The 17,903-nt window shown below is 38.7% G+C and overlaps 2 protein-coding genes across 4 annotated transcripts in view; one reads left to right on the top strand and one right to left on the bottom strand.

The window, feature by feature from the left end:
• The first annotated feature begins 4,727 nt into the window (after positions 1-4,727).
• Positions 4,728-10,741, top strand: LOC107039417 (biorientation of chromosomes in cell division protein 1-like 1). The gene is made up of 2 exons (XM_015259014.1): positions 4,728-4,942; positions 6,565-10,741. Exons 1-2 carry the CDS (start codon positions 4,811-4,813, stop codon positions 10,186-10,188), a joined length of 3,756 nt encoding a protein of 1,251 aa, XP_015114500.1. The 5' UTR covers positions 4,728-4,810; the 3' UTR covers positions 10,189-10,741.
• Positions 10,742-12,893: 2,152 nt separating this feature from the next.
• Positions 12,894-17,903, bottom strand: part of LOC107039415 (probable cytochrome P450 6a13) — an 11,807-nt gene continuing 6,797 nt past the window's right edge. For all 3 annotated transcript variants that reach the window (XM_015259013.1, XM_015259011.1, XM_015259012.1), the window contains exons 3-5: positions 14,671-14,892; positions 13,901-14,152; positions 12,894-13,146 (exon numbers count right to left, since the gene is read on the bottom strand). In XM_015259013.1, the coding sequence (XP_015114499.1) occupies positions 12,980-13,146; positions 13,901-14,152; positions 14,671-14,892 (641 nt within the window). In that variant the 3' untranslated portion in view covers positions 12,894-12,979. The remainder of the gene's footprint in view (positions 13,147-13,900; positions 14,153-14,670; positions 14,893-17,903) is intronic.

Genomic DNA, 17,903 nt, shown 5'->3' with positions numbered 1-17,903 from the left:
GCCTTAGAAAAGAAATGGCCACACTCCACTTCATCAATAATTCATGAAAATTTGCACGAGAGAGACACCACTAGAAATAACAATGTCTCAACATTCCCACCCGTCCCCCCACCATTGCCAAAGGATGTGCACAATTGGTGGAATATTTATGATATTTTAAATGACCTCAAAATAGCGTTTGATAATTCTTATTGAGAGCCGTCTTGGGGGCGGCAAATGGATGACTCCTTCTAACCCAATTTCCATCGTTTAGCGATCATGAAAGCGCCCGACCGGCCTATTTGGCCGCCATGAATCAGAGCAGAAGCCAGATGGTTGAGGAAGACAGCTCCCGCAACCTCCAAAAAAAAACACCTCTCCCAATACCCTTTTCCCTTGTTTTAACGATAATTCGATGATAACCCCCGGGATAATCGCCATCTGATATATTACTTTCCCTGTGCAAAATTGCCCGTTTCACGCCCACACAGGGGTGTTATGATAAAATATATTGCCACGTGCTAAGTAGCCCAGCCTCGTTCCACCCCAACTTTGGGTCAAAAATATTGGTAATTTTTTCCTTCTATTTAGCATCGAGCGAAAATATTCCGAGAATTCGGGTATCCGATTTGAAATCGCTCGTTTCGGAAGGCCATTCTCGTTACGTGGCTTAATATTAAAGAGGTAGGGATACCTCGAGGATTTTTGGTAGATGTTTCTCGATATTCATCGTCAGATACGCGGGTGAATGAGCCGCGTATAAACTTCTACGATAGTGTTGCTTTTAGGCGGAGTTTTCGGGGGCTTTTGAGGTGCCGGCTAAAGTGTTTTTCAAGGGCTCATTGGAGTGGGAGAAGATCGGAGAGCAGATTCACGCCTTAAATGCTAATTTCTACGCATATCGATCGTGAATGTTTCGAGGGTTGGCCCTTCTACGAATGGCTACTAGTGAATGTCTCTGGATCAGAGGAGGAAGAGAAATAAATTCTCTGGCTATTGAACTCCCGGGAGATGTGGTAAAAGAAAACATTGAAAAGGTGCGAAGGGAATGGGTGGAGTTGTTTGGGTGGCTCCAAGGGGTTTATTAAGATTAAAAAATCACCAAGAAATCATCGTGATTACACAGTGCATGTTGAGGCACTCGGTGAAAAGAGAAAGCCTGTACTTTTCTGTTGGCATTTCACGTCTATACTTAACGTTTGTTTTAATTTAACGTCTACGAGAGGGCTTGTGTTGGCTCATACGCCAGTGGACGATTTAACACCTCTTCCAATGACCGCCTGTTTCGACGACTACCTACTGATGTTTTTTGTACGCTGGGTTATTCAGTTTTATTTGGCTTTCGGGGGGAGTAATTGATGGTTATGGGTTACTCTCGACGTCGGCAGGAGATCGGTGCAATTGTAGCGGCTTCTTTTTTTGGATGGGGATTATTGAACGGAGAGTTTGGACAAATTCCGCTTGGATTGAGGGAACAATCTCATCTATTCTGATGATCTTGACGGGCGTTTTTCAAATTTTTTTTATGGTGTCAGTGTACGGAGAAGAAATTCTAGACGAAGTTCATTAACTATTAAGAAGTGATAGAATTGAATATCGCCAAATAGGAACGTCTAAAAAACGTTATCTAAAAAACTTCGTTAAAAAAACCTGGTTAAATTCAACTTGGGAAAGTGAACTTTCGGTTTATTGAATTTTTGTCCAATTGAAGTCCGTCAATTAAACCTTTCGGTTATCTTGTCTTTTGCGTGTTTAAGTTGATGATGTTTGACTTGATGCTGCTTATTCTGGATACGATGTTTTGCTTTGTAGTTTGTTCGGTTTTTTTTCATTTCTGCTTCCGAATGAACACTTTGTAATCGTTTAAATTTAGGTTTCCAGATTTTTGTGTCAGGGTAACTAAATATGGTCCAGAAATCCGAATAGGCGAATTTTCGAAGTTGTCTGTATATTTGTAGGTGTGCGGACCTTTTTCAATTTTTTTCGCATTTTTCTTTATACATTAAAAGTTTAAAAGTTTCTTTCAAGTTTTTTGATGTTTGGGTTGTTATTTTTTTTCCCCAATTTTTTTTTGTTACCAAGTTGTTTTGACCACATTTTTCTGACGAAGTTTTAAAAGGAGGTTTTTTAGACTTGGACCCCGCCAAATGAATGTATCTTGATCGTTAATAAATGATTCACCTGACCGTAAAAAATTGAGATGATTAAATTATTTGTTAATATTTTAACTATAGGGGAAGCGGCGCCTGTACCGCCCAGGGTGTAATAATACCACTCACCCACTTATCTCCGCAACCGCAAATATTTTTCTTACTTTCTCTATTTCAATCTAGAGGATGTAATGTCAGAAAGTATTTCCAATAAAAATTTGACACTTGACCTTTTTTAATTGAAAAAATCATCCTTCGACATTATTAGCTCCGTAGAACGTAAAATTCTTGGACGAGTACGTAAGATTTTTACTAAAGAGAGAGATTTCACGTCGTCGCCGCATAGTCAAAAGGACGTAAGTGTCATCATTTCGATTTTTTTTTAAGCCAAAGACTCGTATGTTTTTTTTTAATCGTGAAATTGAATTTACCAACTTTTTTCAACGTTTTTCACCAATTAATTTTGATGACTAACGGACGTATCTTCAAGTAATGAGAACAAAAGGGGTGTATCTCCAGAACATACGCCCCTGCACCTCTAGTCTCTAGGTTGATATTCTAGTGGACTTAGAGCATGAATACGGCAAATGGTCGTAAGTTCAAATATAGTCGCAATCAAAGCGGCGTATCTCCAACACATGCCCTCAACCACTTACCTTCGGGGAGCGCATGCACACCTTCCACAGGTAAAAAAAAAAACACTTTGACACACTCGTATTGGAATGGACTGTAGGATTCAATGAAGAAAGGCTGACGACAGAATTATTGGGGTGGGAAGGTTTGTTAAGAAGAAATTTAAAAGTCTTCATTGGACCTTCGGTCCATTGAACAGTTTGTGATGTATGACGGAATGTGGGAATAACTAGGGAAAATCGCGGACCCGAACGATTTGGCCTCGTATAACTAGAGATGCAAATGCGTCACATGACCCGTCATATGACGGTCATGTGACCGTCATTGACGGTCACATGACGAGGCGTTCATGACGGCTGTCACAATTCCCCCTCCCCCTTCTGTCACCGTCACAACTTGTCAAGAAAAAATGACAGTCATTTTTCATCTATATAGATAAAACTTTATTTTTTTCTCGGTCAATTTTCAGTTGAATTCTTTTTATATTGGCCTAATCCGCATTTTGAAATGGAAATCACGTTTTTTTTCCATCCATATAGATGAAACTATTTTGTTTTATTCATGACCGTCACAAATTGGAAATTAGTTATGACCGTCATTATGCAACTATATAGATGGTTTGACAACAATTTGGTTACAAATGATTTGTGACAATCATTTGTAGTTGGAAAATTTGTGCGTCACATGACCGTCATTTTTGGTCATATGACGTGATCTAAAAAATGACGGTCATTTTGCATCCCTACGTATAACCACAGGAAAATTCATTTATGTCATTAGGCCCGATAAACCGCGATTTAACCGAGCGAAGCGAGGGGCCAGAACGACATAAAATAGCGTTTTCGTGAGAAGACCCGGTAAACCGCGATTCTAACCTCGCTTCGCTCGGTTTGATCGCGGTTTACGGGCCTTCTGACGAAAAATTGCATTCATCACACGGTCCAAAAGTATTTTCTGACGAATGTGGCTTTGTAGGCCGAGCCGAAGGCGAGGCCTATAATCACATTCGTCAGAATAGTATATTTCGTAACGNAATGAAAATAACTAATATCACACGGCGATAAAACCATTATCTGGCGAATACGATTGTAATCCGAGCCGAAGGCTCGGATTATAAAGCCATATTCGCCAGATAATACTTTTATGCCATAGGTGCCCAGAATCACGCGATTCTAACCTCGCTTCGCTCGGTAGAATCGCGGATTCTGGGCCCTATGACATAAAATAGTATACGAAACTCGTGCGTAATGGTGTTTTTTGACTCGTGGGATTATAAAACTCGCCTTCGGCTCGTTTTACAACTTCCCACGAGCCAAAAAACCCATTACGCACTTGTTGCGTAATATACTATTATCGCCTCATGACATAATATACTATTTCTTCTGTTTTCACCTTCAAAATGCTCCTTGTGCCGTAGTTTTCATACGATTTTAGCTTTTTTTTAAATTGTTCGTTACACTCCAAAGAATAAAGTTGAGCATCCGCTTTACTTTACTCGCAATAGATCACGAACAAATGAATTTTGAATTTCATAAATTTTATGAAATTCAAAATTCATTTATCAAATCGAATTCTCTCACCCCAGCAGATCCTAGTTGTAGGAATATTACCGATTTTACATAATTTAAACTACGCAAAACCTCTTCAAAAATAAACGAAGCAAAACTTACAGCTTTGAGACAATCATTGCGCGTCATAAAAAATTTCATTCTTAAAAGTTCATTTGAATTTTGATTATCTCTGCGCCACTTGTTGCGTCGAACACTCGGTAGATTCCTGAACTACAACCAACCGAAGGGTTCCTCTGCCGGCAGTGTATCGACAATGGTTTTCAGCATTCGGCAAATAACCATTAAATTTCTTACATTATCTATGGTTGATACGAATTCCCCTTCTATTCACCACTCACTCTCCCCTCTCTCAGGATTCCTCTTCAAAAACAAACATGGCGACCTGCCAAAGTACTCATCGTGTTGACAATTGACCTGAACAAATCAATCGTTGAATAGTATTGTGATAACGCTCAGTAGTAGTAATTTTTCAAAACCATGAATCTTGGACTGGGAAGTACTCTACTGCCAGGCGATCCTCGTCTAATCGATCACATCGTCGGCGAGGTCAAGTCTCAGGGAATTTTCGATCAATTCAGAAAGGAGTGCATCGCTGACGTTGATACGAAGGTGAGATACGCAAACTTCAAATTCACCTTTTCCTCAGTATTCTCGGAATTTTTGTCTACAATTATCCCATAAATGTGACGAACAAATTTTAATCGTTGGCTGACCTTAATGGTGACACACCTAACCTTGAAATTAATTCTCCGTTTGCATGAAATTTTTTTTCACTACTATGATTGTTCTCACCTTGAAATCATCCGGGAGTGGTTTTCACATAGGGTAGGACGGGGTAAAATTGACACTCTTGACTTTTTTTTTAAATGTTCATAACTCAGGAACAAATTTATTTCATCTGATTATTGCGTCTGACTGATAATTTTCATTTTCAAAATGTTTGTTGAATTCCAAAGAGTCAAGGTATGGATCATGGAAAAATTGAATAAATGTTTTGTTTTCGTTTATTGCTCCTTTCCTATCGATTTATCAATGTTTCATTTTTTTCCAATTTTTTTCATGATCCGTTCAATGGATCGTAAAATGGATGCACAACATTTTGAAAAAAAAAATCTCAATCGGACGAAAACTGAGACACTTGAACGATTTTAAAAGTAAAAACGAAAAACGTTTTTCAGTGATTCACGGGGAAAAATCGATTGGGCTCGTGATTTTTCCAACTTTTTAACATATCCTATCATATATAAAAATTCGCGCAATGCATTTCTAATTCTAACGAGGACCTTCAAATTTCACCGCGCACTCCCCTTAAGATCCATCTCTTCATCAAACCTTCGAAAAAAATCAATTTCAATTTGATACGATCTCAAAATGAAACTTATGGAAATCTCAACTTGAAATTTTCGAAAGTCTCACGTTATGATTTTCGAATGCCTCAAGTTGAAACTTTCGAATGTCTCAAGTTAAGATTTTCGAAAGTCTCAGCTTAAGACATTCGAAACTCAATTTACGACTTGAAAATCTCAATTTCATCCTCTCCAAAGTCTCAATTTAAGGATATTTAAGTACTTCGTTCAAATTAGCAACTTTTTTCAAGCAAGATTTCAGTTTTGCCGAAAATCTTGCCATTCCCATATTTTTTCGGATTTGTCAGTGTTGAATACATTTTTTCGGGAATTTCTTCAGTGAATATTGTGAACAATAATTTATTCAATTTCACACTTGACTCTCGTTGATCCCACTTCTAATGATCATACGCCTTTTAATTTGATTGCTTGCAATTATCTGTCCGGAAACTTGTTTTTTAATATTGTTTTTCATCTTGCAAAACTTGTTTTTGAATATTGCATAACTTTGTTATGCAATGCAATTAACTTGTTTTTTAATATTGCGAAAAAACTAGAAAGTATAACGAACAAAGTCATATACGGTTATGTATACGAGAAACCGCTTCAAAACTGAACTATTGGATTGAAGATGGGAGTATACAGCTCTTATGAACGCAATGTATTAAATTTCATTTTTTCAACAATCTTTTTCTCGAAAAAATGTTGAAAACTAAAGTTGATGTTGCGCCTAAAAAATACTCTTTGTCAATTCTATAAACTGTGAAGAGAATTACTTGGATGCCCCTAAGATTTTTGAAATCTCAAAATAAGGATTTTTTTCTGGGTGAACATTTTACTCCCCTCTGCAATAAACCTCCTCAACCCCAATGAATTTGTTCACAGCCAGCGTATCAAAACCTGCGAACCCGCGTGGAGAGCTCAGTGAACTCGTTCCTCTACAAACAGCGTTGGCGAGCGGACCTGAACAAGAATCAACTCCGCGAAACCCTCCGCAAACACATCTCCGATGGCCCCTACCTGGACACTGGAGTAGAGCGAATCGTCGATCAAGTGGTCAACCCCAAGATCTACTCAGTGTTCATGCCCCAAGTAGAGGACGTCGTGCACGAATTCCTGGGACTGGAGAAGCCCAAACGTGAGAAAAATGGTGCCTGTGGGTTTAAGGACCTACTACCCAAGGATCTAGACCCAGTGTCACCTGAATCAGACAAGAACAGTCTCAAGGACATCTCCCTGGACTCAGTGGATGCAAATCTGACAGTACCTGGTGAGGAAGAGGGGCCGAGCATGAAGAGAGAACCCGAGGAGTCTGAAGTCAAGATTGAAGTGAAGACAGAGGACATCTCTCACCTGGAGAATGACTTCAGCAATGGGCGAATGGAGGAGGACGCTGAGAGGTCTCTGGGGGAGCCAATGGACCTCGAGGGAAACACGCCACCCCCTCCTGGGTTGAACGACTCAGCACAATCAGAGGAGAAAGAGGAGGAGGAAGAGGACAGCCCTGTCTTCGAGCCAATTGACATAATGAACCTGAACGAGTCCAACATCTCCAACGATTCCCATCTCTCCGGGATCTCTGAACTCACGAGCCACAGGTCAAGAAGTCCTGACTTCTCAAACGACTTCTCTCGCGATAACTTTGACTTCTCGAATCAAGACTCACAATTGAGTAAAGTCTCCTCAGACTCTCGATTATCCATCGTCACTGATTTTGGATCCTCCAATCAGCCAACGACTCCAGTCCCAGATTTACCGAAGGACGATAGCAGTAAAGACAAATTCTCGAAGGATAATTTCAAGGAGATTCGAGGGGAGGGGGATGATCCCAAGGATAATAAAGTGGATGGTAATAAGCACAAGGAGAATTTGTTGGAGATGAAGGATGGGAGTGACACGAGAAGCTCGAAGACAAATCTGTCCTCGAAGGAGTCGTCTCGTGACGGTATGGAGAGTGTCAAGGAGAAGTCTGAGCATAAGTCGAAGGAGAAGATTCGTGAGTCTGGGAAGTCGAAGTCCTCGAAGGCGAGGTCGGAGTCTAGGGAGTCCAGGAGTCACAGGGATCGAGAGAAAGATAAAAAGAAGTTTTCTCATAGTGAGAGCAAACCTGAGAGCTCTGACAAACCGAGATCAAGAGATAAATCTGAAAACTCCAGGGATTCTGCTGAGAAACTCAAGGAGACGAGGGAGAGTAAAGACGCGAAAGAGAGTAAAGACACTCCAACAAAGCTGAAGGAAGAAAAACCGAAAGAGTCCCCCAGTAAAGAAGGAAAAGACCTGAAGGATATTTACAAAGAAAAGATTCGAGAACTGAGGGAAAAGAAGGAGTTGACAGAAAAAGAGAAGCTGAACAACGAGAAAAAAGAGAGTAAAGAGTCCTCCAAGGACGCCAAGCCCTCCAGGGACTCCAAAGAGAAACGAGATTCCCCAAGAGATAAAGAAAAACACAGGAGCTCTTCCTCTAGAACGCACAGCTCGAGCCGACACGAGAGCAGATCCTCAAAGTCATCAAGAGACGATTCAAAATCCTCCAAAAATGATAGAGACAAAACGAAACGTGACGATAGCCATCGTTCCAAGAATGGGAAGAGCAAAGCAGAGTCAGAATCGAATGACAAATCTGACAAATCAGAGTCTAAAAAATCCTCGAAGCCTGACAAAGATGAGAAATCAGAGGGCAGACAGGACTCGAAGTCCACCCAAAAGTCCACCAAGAGGGACTCTAAATCAGACTCCAAGTCCTCTGAAAGATCAGAGAAACGTGAGGACAAAGAGGGGAAAGATAAACGACGAAAGGACGAGAAGAAATCAAAATCGAAGGACGATCACTCGAGTCTGCGGAAGGGTTCCAACGATCGCAGGTCATCTGATCGAGATGGCTCCAGCGGCTCCAGTGGCAGAGGCTCCCAGAAGAGCTCCTCCAGCCCCAGTACCTCATCCTCGAAGCCCTCATCCTCCTCATTAGGAAAAGACTCGAGTACCAATAGCAACTCAAGCAGCGAAACGTCAGATGGCATCGACGAGACACAAACCGAGGAATTCAAGCCTTCAGACCCTGAAGTACCTGAAATAACAGAATCAAAACCTGAAATTGAAGAGAAAAAACCTGAGACTGACGAACCCGAAGGCACGATAATTCCCAAACGAGTTGATCCAGGTCAGTCTGAGATAAGTCTTCCACTGAAGAAACGCCCGCTCCAGAGTGAGGACCTTTCTTCCCAGCCTAACGAACGCCCAATGAAGAAACCCAAGTTCGCCAGGAATTTCGCAGAAGCTAAGAAACTGATGAAGATCAGAAAGAAAATCGAGAAGGATCACTTGAAGAGTCAGTCATCAGTGGACAGCACATCTCCAGTGTCTGAACTCTCGGAGGTATCCGAAGCTGAGGGCGAAATACAGCCTCCAGTGCCTGACGAGGAACGAGTGCAAATAATCGAAGTAAAAACTGACGACGAGGGCGAGCCATACCCTGGGTCAAATTGCGATTTGAAGCTGGATGAGAACTCCAAGGTAATCCTGACAGGAGACGAAATACTGAACACTGAGATTGTTGCTGAGCTCAAGATAAAATCAAGACTATCAGAAATGGAATTATCGATAAGACAATCACTGACTGAGATGATCTCTGATAAGACTCACGAGGACAATGGAAAAAATGTTGAGAATGTTTCGACCCCTGAGGAGACACCAGGCCCTTCGCAGAGTGAACCATCAGAGGCTGACAATTCCGTTGAAAAAATTGAATTGAAATCTGATGTTAGAGTGGAAGAGGAAATCGAATCAAAGGAGGAGCAGGCAAAGCCTGAAAATCCAGGGGAGACTGTCAGCAGAAGCTCAATAAAGCCACCAAAAGGAGAACAAAAGGAAAAAGAAGAACAGGAGCAGAAGCCTCTGGACCCTCCAGAAATGCTCCCAACTCCTGGAACTTCATCTAAAAACCGAGAGCTCTCAGACGACGAAGAGGACTGTCGCTACTTCCTGGTGGACAACGAAAGACTGAACAGATTCACTCAATTCATGAACTCCCTGGGTCTCAGGGAGGATTCTCCCAGTCTTCCCATCCTAGAAAAGCAGCCCCACCCCTCGGTGGAGACCCCAGGACCCAGGACGATGGCTCCACCCCTGCCCAAACGAAAGTACTCAACGAGCCCCTTATCAGACATTCTCCTTAATAACTCCAACAACAACAACGATGGCCACAAACTGGAGGCAACGATATACCAAGGGGAAGGACAAACAGCCACGAAGAAGAAGAAAATGGGAAGGCCGAGGAAGCAGAGGCCCAGTGTCAATTCTCCAAGCCCCCAGATGATGAACGGCGAGAACTTTGTACTGCCCATGAGTCCGGAGAGCGATGCCTCAGCCACCAGCGACAAAACTCCAAGCTCACTGAAGGACGAACGCAATCGCTCACGAGGCAGCAATCAACGTTACACCAGTGATGATTTGTACAAGCCACGTCCACTCTTCGCCAGTTCCTCGAGGAGGAGCAGAAGGTCCAATCCATAGCTGCTAGTGCGTCAGGGGGTATGGAGACCACCAATTGTCGTCTAATATCGTAATTAATCATGATAATAATGACTTTATATTTTTTTACGAAGAAAATCACCTTCGGTTTATCGTTTTGCTATTTGCGTAGGGATGTTGTACATAAATAGATAGATGAATAGTTGAAAAATCGAGGACTGAGGAAATTTATAGGTAGGAATAGTTAGTATGGAAAATTTCGATACAGGGTGTCCCAAAATTGATCGGATGTGTCGGGAGGGTAGCTCGGGGGATTATTTGGACATGAAAACTAATGAAGTTGTTGTCTCCTGCGCTTCGGGAAGGGAAAACTAATATGAGTTTTAAAAGTCGCGGGCTATTGTAGGGAAATTTTGCATATATTAAATACCGATTATATATATCTAAAAACGAATAATTAGTGCAAAAAAATTAATTGTTTACTGTTCGTTTGTCCCATAGACGCTTAAAATGTTTAGAATAGTCCGGGATCCTATTCTAAACATTTTAATTACATTTTTTATAGTGTTACAGGCTAGTTTTTTTCAATTCGACTCCTACACAGCTAATTTCGTTTTCTTTAATATAAAAAATTGTACCATTCATGTAAAATAGTTCTGAAAGAATCGAGAATATATTTTAAATATTTTGAGGATCATTTTTCTGCCTATTTTTCATGAATGGTGCAATTTTTTAAATAAAAAAAAATCGAAAATTGTTGTATAGGTGTCGAATTTCAAAAAACCAACTCGTAATGGCTATTGTACTTTTTTTTTAATTTTGAAAAAATCTATGTAGCTCAAAAATTAGAGTCCGTGGACTATTTTCAACACTTCAAGCGTCAGCGGGGCAAACGAACATGTAACATTCATTATTTAAAATTTACGTATCAACATTGATCGGTAAACAACGAATTAATTAAACAATCGCGAATGAAAAAAAAAGGTTTTTGTCATTAAATTTTTCATTTTTTCCCTTCTCAGAAAAAAACAAAATTCAGTTACCATTTTCTAAAATAAAAGTCCAAACGCAATTCCACATGGAAAAAATTAGTAAGAAAAATTAATTTTAAAGGGACGAATTCGCCGAGGAATAATTGACGCGGAAAAATTTCCAAAAATTTTTCAATGGGGAAAAAAACTGAAGAAAATCTACGTGGGAAAAATTTCCGGAAATTTTTCAATGAAAAAAAAAACTCCGGCCACCGTAAATTCCACTCTAATATCCTGCGAATTTTAAGACTCACAGTAGTCTCCTCTCAAGGACTTATTCGTCAACAAAGCAAAAATCCACCGTAAATCACCCTCTCCTTGAAAATTCATATCTCCTCTCTCACTTCGCATGGAGGAATGAAAATGATGGCAATCGATTGGGCATTTAACGCACAATGATCGCAAAAAAATTGTTCTTCTATCATCATGTCCAGGTGAGCAAAACCGTAATAAATTTCAAAGCGGCGTCAGTCATTTGCTTCCTAAATACAATGTGAACCCAAAAATCAAAGTCAACATAAAAAATTCATATTTCCACTCCTATTTAATATCGAGGAATTGAATTGATTAAAATCGATTGGACATTCAATGCCATCATCCCTCCGGCTTAAATGGGAAACGGGGTATCTCTATCTATCGGGGAATAGCGTTTGATCGGCTGTTATTTATTTCTTAATAACTTATAAACAAAGCGTCGGAGACAAAAATCTCATTAAAGTTTTCGTCTCCAAATAGCCCCCCCCCCCCCAAGCTATTCTCACGATATGTCAGATCCGTTTTGGGACACCCTGTAGAATGTTCAATGGAAGGGTATCATGGCGGGGTGCCAAAAATGCAAAGATAATGCAGACAAAAATCTCTTAAAATTTAGGTTTAAGGCTGTCACATGTTGAACCCATTCATAAAATTTTAGATGGTTGATGGAAACCGCTCACGACATAATTTAATAGCATTTTTGGAATTTAATGTAGACTCTTATGGAAAAATGCAGTTTCTTCACAAAAAAATGACAAAACCTTGAAGCTTTGTAAGCTATTGTTTTTTAGTGTTATGAACATGTTATGCATTTGAAAAATGTTGTGTTAATTGATTAAAAATTGTCATTGACAAATTGACATTTTTTGTTCTCATGGAAGGGTTGTGATGCCCCTAAAGCTGTACCAGAAAATTTTGGTAAATTTTGAGGAAATCAAACTTGAAATATCTCCTAGTTTGAATTTTTAGGCCGAACAAATTATGCCATAATACCCTTAAAGGAAAAGTTCTACGGAAAAACAAAAGTTAGAGAATTTTTTCGTAAGCAGGCCAAAAATTTCTGTGAAATACTCTTCTATGGGGAATTCTTCATAGGACTTCCGTAGGAGATCTCTCAGGGGATTTTGCAGAAAAACATAAACTTACAATTACATAAACTTATCAAATTTAGCACCAGAATTGCCATAAAATATTACAGTAATAAATCCTACGTGGAATTGCTCATAAAACTTTTCTATAAAAACTGTCTATTTAAAAAATGAGATTCGAGAAATTTGTTGTACATATGAAGAATCCTTTATACACTTTTTTTCCGGGAACTCTAAATTTCTACAGATCTTCATGTTGCGGGAATTCTAGACGAAATGTTCGAATTCTCCTAGGATTGCATTATGAAATTTTTTTCATGCGTAACAGTTTACCTCCTGTCATGCAGATATACGTAATAATTATCTATAAAAATTATGGTAATGGTCAATAAAGAGATTTTTTATTCGATTTCACAAAATTGATAGTTTCTTAATCGACTTCGGGGGTACAAACAGGTATTACTCTAGGGAGCTTAGTGTCAGCCAGAAACCAGTTTCGCTTGTCGTGACGAGATTTCTGCGGCTGAACTTAATTGGCACTGCGGTCTTATCGTTAATTTCTATTTTGTGGTGCAGTAAAAACGAAATTACACCGATCTTCGTCTGCAGCAGGGCAAACTTCATTCCTGTGCATTATAAAAATAATGTGAATATGATAATTATGGGAATGGTGATGAGTATGAATATAATTATGGTAATGAATAGAAAAAATGAGGGAATACACTTGGAAATTTTAGAACTTATAGGTATCAAGAAATTAAATAAACAAAATGAGCCTTTAAACGTGCTCTTATGGAGTTATGATGATATTAAACATTTTACCACCCCCCCCCTACTCCCTAGGGGATCCAAAAATTTGGAAAAAATGGCGGGGAAAAACAATTGCATCTACTGTTGAAAAATTTTCGCTGAAATTTCCGGTACACTTTTACGAAATTTTGATCCCACTTTAGTTCCACTGAAATTTAAAGGAATTTCCTATGCGAAAATTCAGAATTTCATGGAAAAATAAACAAGAGCTGAAAATTTCAGTACAATTACTCCATGAAAGTCAATCCACTCCTTTGGGCTTAATCCAAACGACTTCGTCAATTTTTTTATTATTTGGACATTAATAACTTCGCCAATTCGAATCGGCTGATATCCGCAGAGGCCAATTACTAAAGAATAATTTAATGAAAATTAAGCGTAATTTGACACTGAATATTCTGCTTTCATTAACAATTCAAATACGTAGAGAAATTCTCGAGTTAATGCTGCTCAAAATTTTGGAATTTCATTGAATTTTCAGTGAATGACAAAAAGAATTTGTTTTTATCAAACAGGAATGACACCCTCAATACGACACAATCGAAGCATTACTTGATTTAAAAGACTCACCAAGGCAACCTCGAGGACCCTCACCAAAGGATAAAAACGTGTGAGTGTGTCTCTTCGCTTTATTCTCGTCGTTGAATCTCTCGGGATCGAATGTGTCTGGTGATGGATAATACTGAGGATCGTGATGAATTGCGTAAACGGGGATAACTACTCGCATACCCGCTGGTAACTCCACATCTGTTTCCGGAATTTTGTAAGGATATTCACACCTTCTGGAGAGGAGTGGAGCTAAGGGATACTTCCTCAGGGTTTCTAAGACGCGAGGAAGTCTCTTTGAATATTTTTATTCGGATGATTGTTAGTTATTTTGATGAAGATTATGATGATTGTTATTGTTATTAGTATTATTATTTTTTTACTCATAAATGAGATCGCTGAACGATCTCATTATTATTATTATTATTATTATTATTATTATTATTAAGAATAATTATTAAGAATTATTAAGAATAATAATAATAATGGAAAAACAAAAGTTAGAAAATTTTATTTTATTTATTTATTTTATTTTGAGTTAATAATAATAATCAAGAATTATTATTATTATTGAATTTGTTATTAGTTTTGGTGTAACAACGATCTGCTAAGGACAACCCAACAATTAGTACATGATTTATTCAATCTACAAAAGCAATACAAAACGTATATTCAACAAGTTACAAATTTGAGTAAAGAAGTTTAAGACGAGGTGTTATATTACTACTAGCGGCGTAATTTCTATTTGGGAAAAGTAAGCAAACATGAGAGTATCGCTTGAGTGATTACATTACCTAGAAGGACTTTATCGAGATACTTGATGTCTTGCACGGCTTCGTACGTCAATTTCCCATCTGTGCCCACAATAGCATCGAGGATTTCTTCTCTAACTTTCGTTTGAATCTCTGGATTCAGCGCCAACTCGTATAAACAAAAGGCTATTGTGGTGGAAGACGTCTCGTGCCCAGCGACGAAGAACACGAACGCCTGTGCCGCAATAATATTCTCGTCCAGAACTGCAGAACATTAATGAGGTGAAAAGAAAGAGGTGACAGCGAGTATGTGATAGTGAGGATGTGGCTGAAAATTTTCTACTAAGGAGTGTGTTTATCCTTTTCTGTTAATGGGCGCGTTTCGCAATCGACGTAGTAGCAGCAGCAGTACTGCAACCCTATCTAATTTTGCTTTACTGCAGCTACGGTAGTTGATTCCGAAACGCACCCAATATAGTATATTTCGTCATTTTATTATTATTAGAATTGACTTGGTTGGCTTCCGGATGGATGCCGCGTTGAGTTTCAGCATTGCGCCGACGTTTCGCAAACATTGCAGTCTGCATCTTCAGGGCTATGAGCTCCGATTCTGAGCTCCGATGTGTGGGGGCAGTCCTTATATACCTTCCCTTNCTTATGGTGGTGGGGGAAGGGGGGGGGGGGGCAGCCAATCATATGTTTTTAATTGACCAGCTGATCAATTAAAAACATATGATTGGCTGACCCCCCCCCCTTCCCCTTCCCCCACCACCACAAGGGAAGGTATATAAGGACTGCCCCCACACCTCGGAGAGTGACGTAATTGGCAAAATTCAAGTATTTCAACTTTTTTTTCTCGAAAATTCGTTATTTCGAGCATCTAAAGATTGGAAAAATTAAAAAAAAACACTTATAGATGGTGAAAAATTTTGCCCCCTAATAAATCGAAATCGGATCAGTAGAACTCGAGTTATTGTAAAAAAACGGAACAAGTTGAAAAGAATCATATTTCCGAACTGGGCTGTCAAAAAAATCTGAAAAAATTTGAGAGATAGTTTTACCTTAGGCGTTGACTCATTTGGCATGGAATACCCCATATATATGTTACATATAATTCCTTTAAATTGTTTTGGGCCGTGTTTAGGTCAGTATCACTAATCAAATACAAAAAATGTAACTAGTTCAATGACGGAATGTTATAGCTGTCTGTTTACATCTTCAGATGACAGCGGAAAATGAATTTTCGATGAACTTTTTGTCGGTTATTTTTCAATTTTGGGTAAAAATGCACCTGAAGAGGAATGTTTTGTGCATTTAAAACGTAGTGCAATTGAACTAGTTATATTTTTGTATTTGATTACGGCTGCTGACCTAAACATGGCTCAAAAGAATTTAAATAATTTGAAAACATATGGTCGAGAACGTCTATTTTATTTACATATAATCACCGGTATATATTTTTCCCATACGGGCAGCCGAAGCCGAAGACACGGGTTGCATTCATATGAGCTAGAAAAGTTTATTTAGGCCGTGTGGTGAGCAATATTTTTTGTCAAAACGGCTATAAGCAGTGATTTAGAGACACGTCGAAGTGCGTAGCGTCCGTGAACCGCTGCTTTACGGTAGGAATGACAAAAAATTGATGGCAGGTTTACGCGTGGTTCAATTTGGGTGGTTTGATTTATTCTTATGGACTAAATGAACTCGCTTGAGCAGTTTTCAAGATATTCAATGAGATCAATTTACATACGGTGTTGGAAATCTCTGGAATTAACCATCCGATTCAGCTCTTCAATACGAACCATTGCAAGCATAAGAGTTAAATTTCGAGTAAATTAGGGTGTGCACAGGGATTCTGACCGAAAAAAAAAGAAACATGGAAATATCTCCAAAAATTTATATGGAGAAGAATATTTTAAAAAATTGAAATGGATTGAGTAGTCTTTAAAATATAAAAGAAAAAATTTGGGTACAAAGTTGAATATCTCCTAAACTGACCATCCGATTCAGCCCATCGTCAATATACGGAATATTTTTGTGCTTCTTCCCAAATCGGAGTTAATATGTCGATTTTTTCAAACTTCAGAGTGCAAACAAGGATTCTGAGCGAAAAATGGAAATATCTCGGAAAATTTGTTCGAAAGTACGGCTATGCATATTTTGATTGACGGAGATAGAAAACATCGAGACGAATATTGAAAAAAAATTTAATTCCATTCGGTAGTTTTCGAGATATTTGCGAAAAACGATTTAAGAACGAACGGTGATTTCTCACAATTTGGGGTGAAAATGAGCACAGAGTTAGCGTTTATTATACCGTATAATCTGACAAGGATTGATTTAAAAAAAAATTATTTTAACCTTGTAATAATTCAATTTTTTAAACGTTGACCACCAAAAGGTCACGCGCACATACACACATGTCCATAAAAATTCGTATTCTTACGTTTCAGACCATTCTACGTCATTTCCAAGCTAAATTAGAAAATCTAAAAATAAAATGATCCATTCGGAAGCAAAAATAACAGACGCCATTCGGTGTCTATTTGTTGAAAATTTTCTCAACTATATATGCAAACACATTCAATCATTCAAGTTCATCTCGAGGAGCTACTCACTCGGTGATCAAATGAATTCGAAATCACGTGAAATAATTCAATTTATCGAAATCACTGACAGCAATGCAAGTGATTTCAACTCTTCGAAAAAGTATTGGAATTAATTTTTGAAATCACGCTGAAAGCGTTCGGAATCAACGAAATTAATCAAAATCAATGAAGCTAGAAGCCGAAATCATCGGCGCAGTGCGAATTATGCGAGCGATTCGGGATTTAGTTCGTAATGCTCAGAAATTAATTTTTTTTCGTCAATTATTCAAGAAGAGATGGAGTGGAAGCTAGCCGAAAATTCGTTTGCCGAAAATAGGAAAGCAGTGGTTCTCACGCTCGACCGAGTTTCCACCCTTGGAAGATGATTTAGCAGATTATTAAAGGCCGACAAAACTTGACAAAACTAATATCTATTAGCGTATTGAGTGCAAGACAATTAACAATTAACCATTTGTTTATTGTAGTTAATAATAATATGTGGATTTTGGGATTTTGGGGTTCTAGAGGTGACAAAACTCTGAAATTGCGAGGGTACCTTCAGAGGACCCCCACAGACTTTTGTCACCCCACAAATGTCAAAAAAAATATCAATTGACATTTTCCATTGATTTTTTTAAAAGTTAATTTTCTGCTAACCTGATTACTTGCATTCTAATTATGACAAAA

Source organism: Diachasma alloeum, unplaced genomic scaffold, assembly GCF_001412515.2.
Source record: "Diachasma alloeum isolate Michigan unplaced genomic scaffold, Dall2.0 Dall_scaffold_00299, whole genome shotgun sequence".
NCBI classification, from domain to species: Eukaryota; Metazoa; Arthropoda; class Insecta; order Hymenoptera; family Braconidae; genus Diachasma; species Diachasma alloeum.
The sequence above is the reverse complement of the archived record's forward strand: the minus strand, read 5'-3'. Positions and strand labels throughout refer to the sequence as shown.

Bases quoted from the DNA above. Each gene is read 5' to 3' on its own strand.
- LOC107039417 (XM_015259014.1), top strand. From the start codon at position 4,811: ATGAATCTTGGACTGGGAAGTACTCTACTGCCAGGCGATCCTCGTCTA. The intron at 4,943-6,564 runs GTGAGATACGCA...ATTTGTTCACAG, and splicing joins TCGCTGACGTTGATACGAAG to CCAGCGTATCAAAACCTGCG.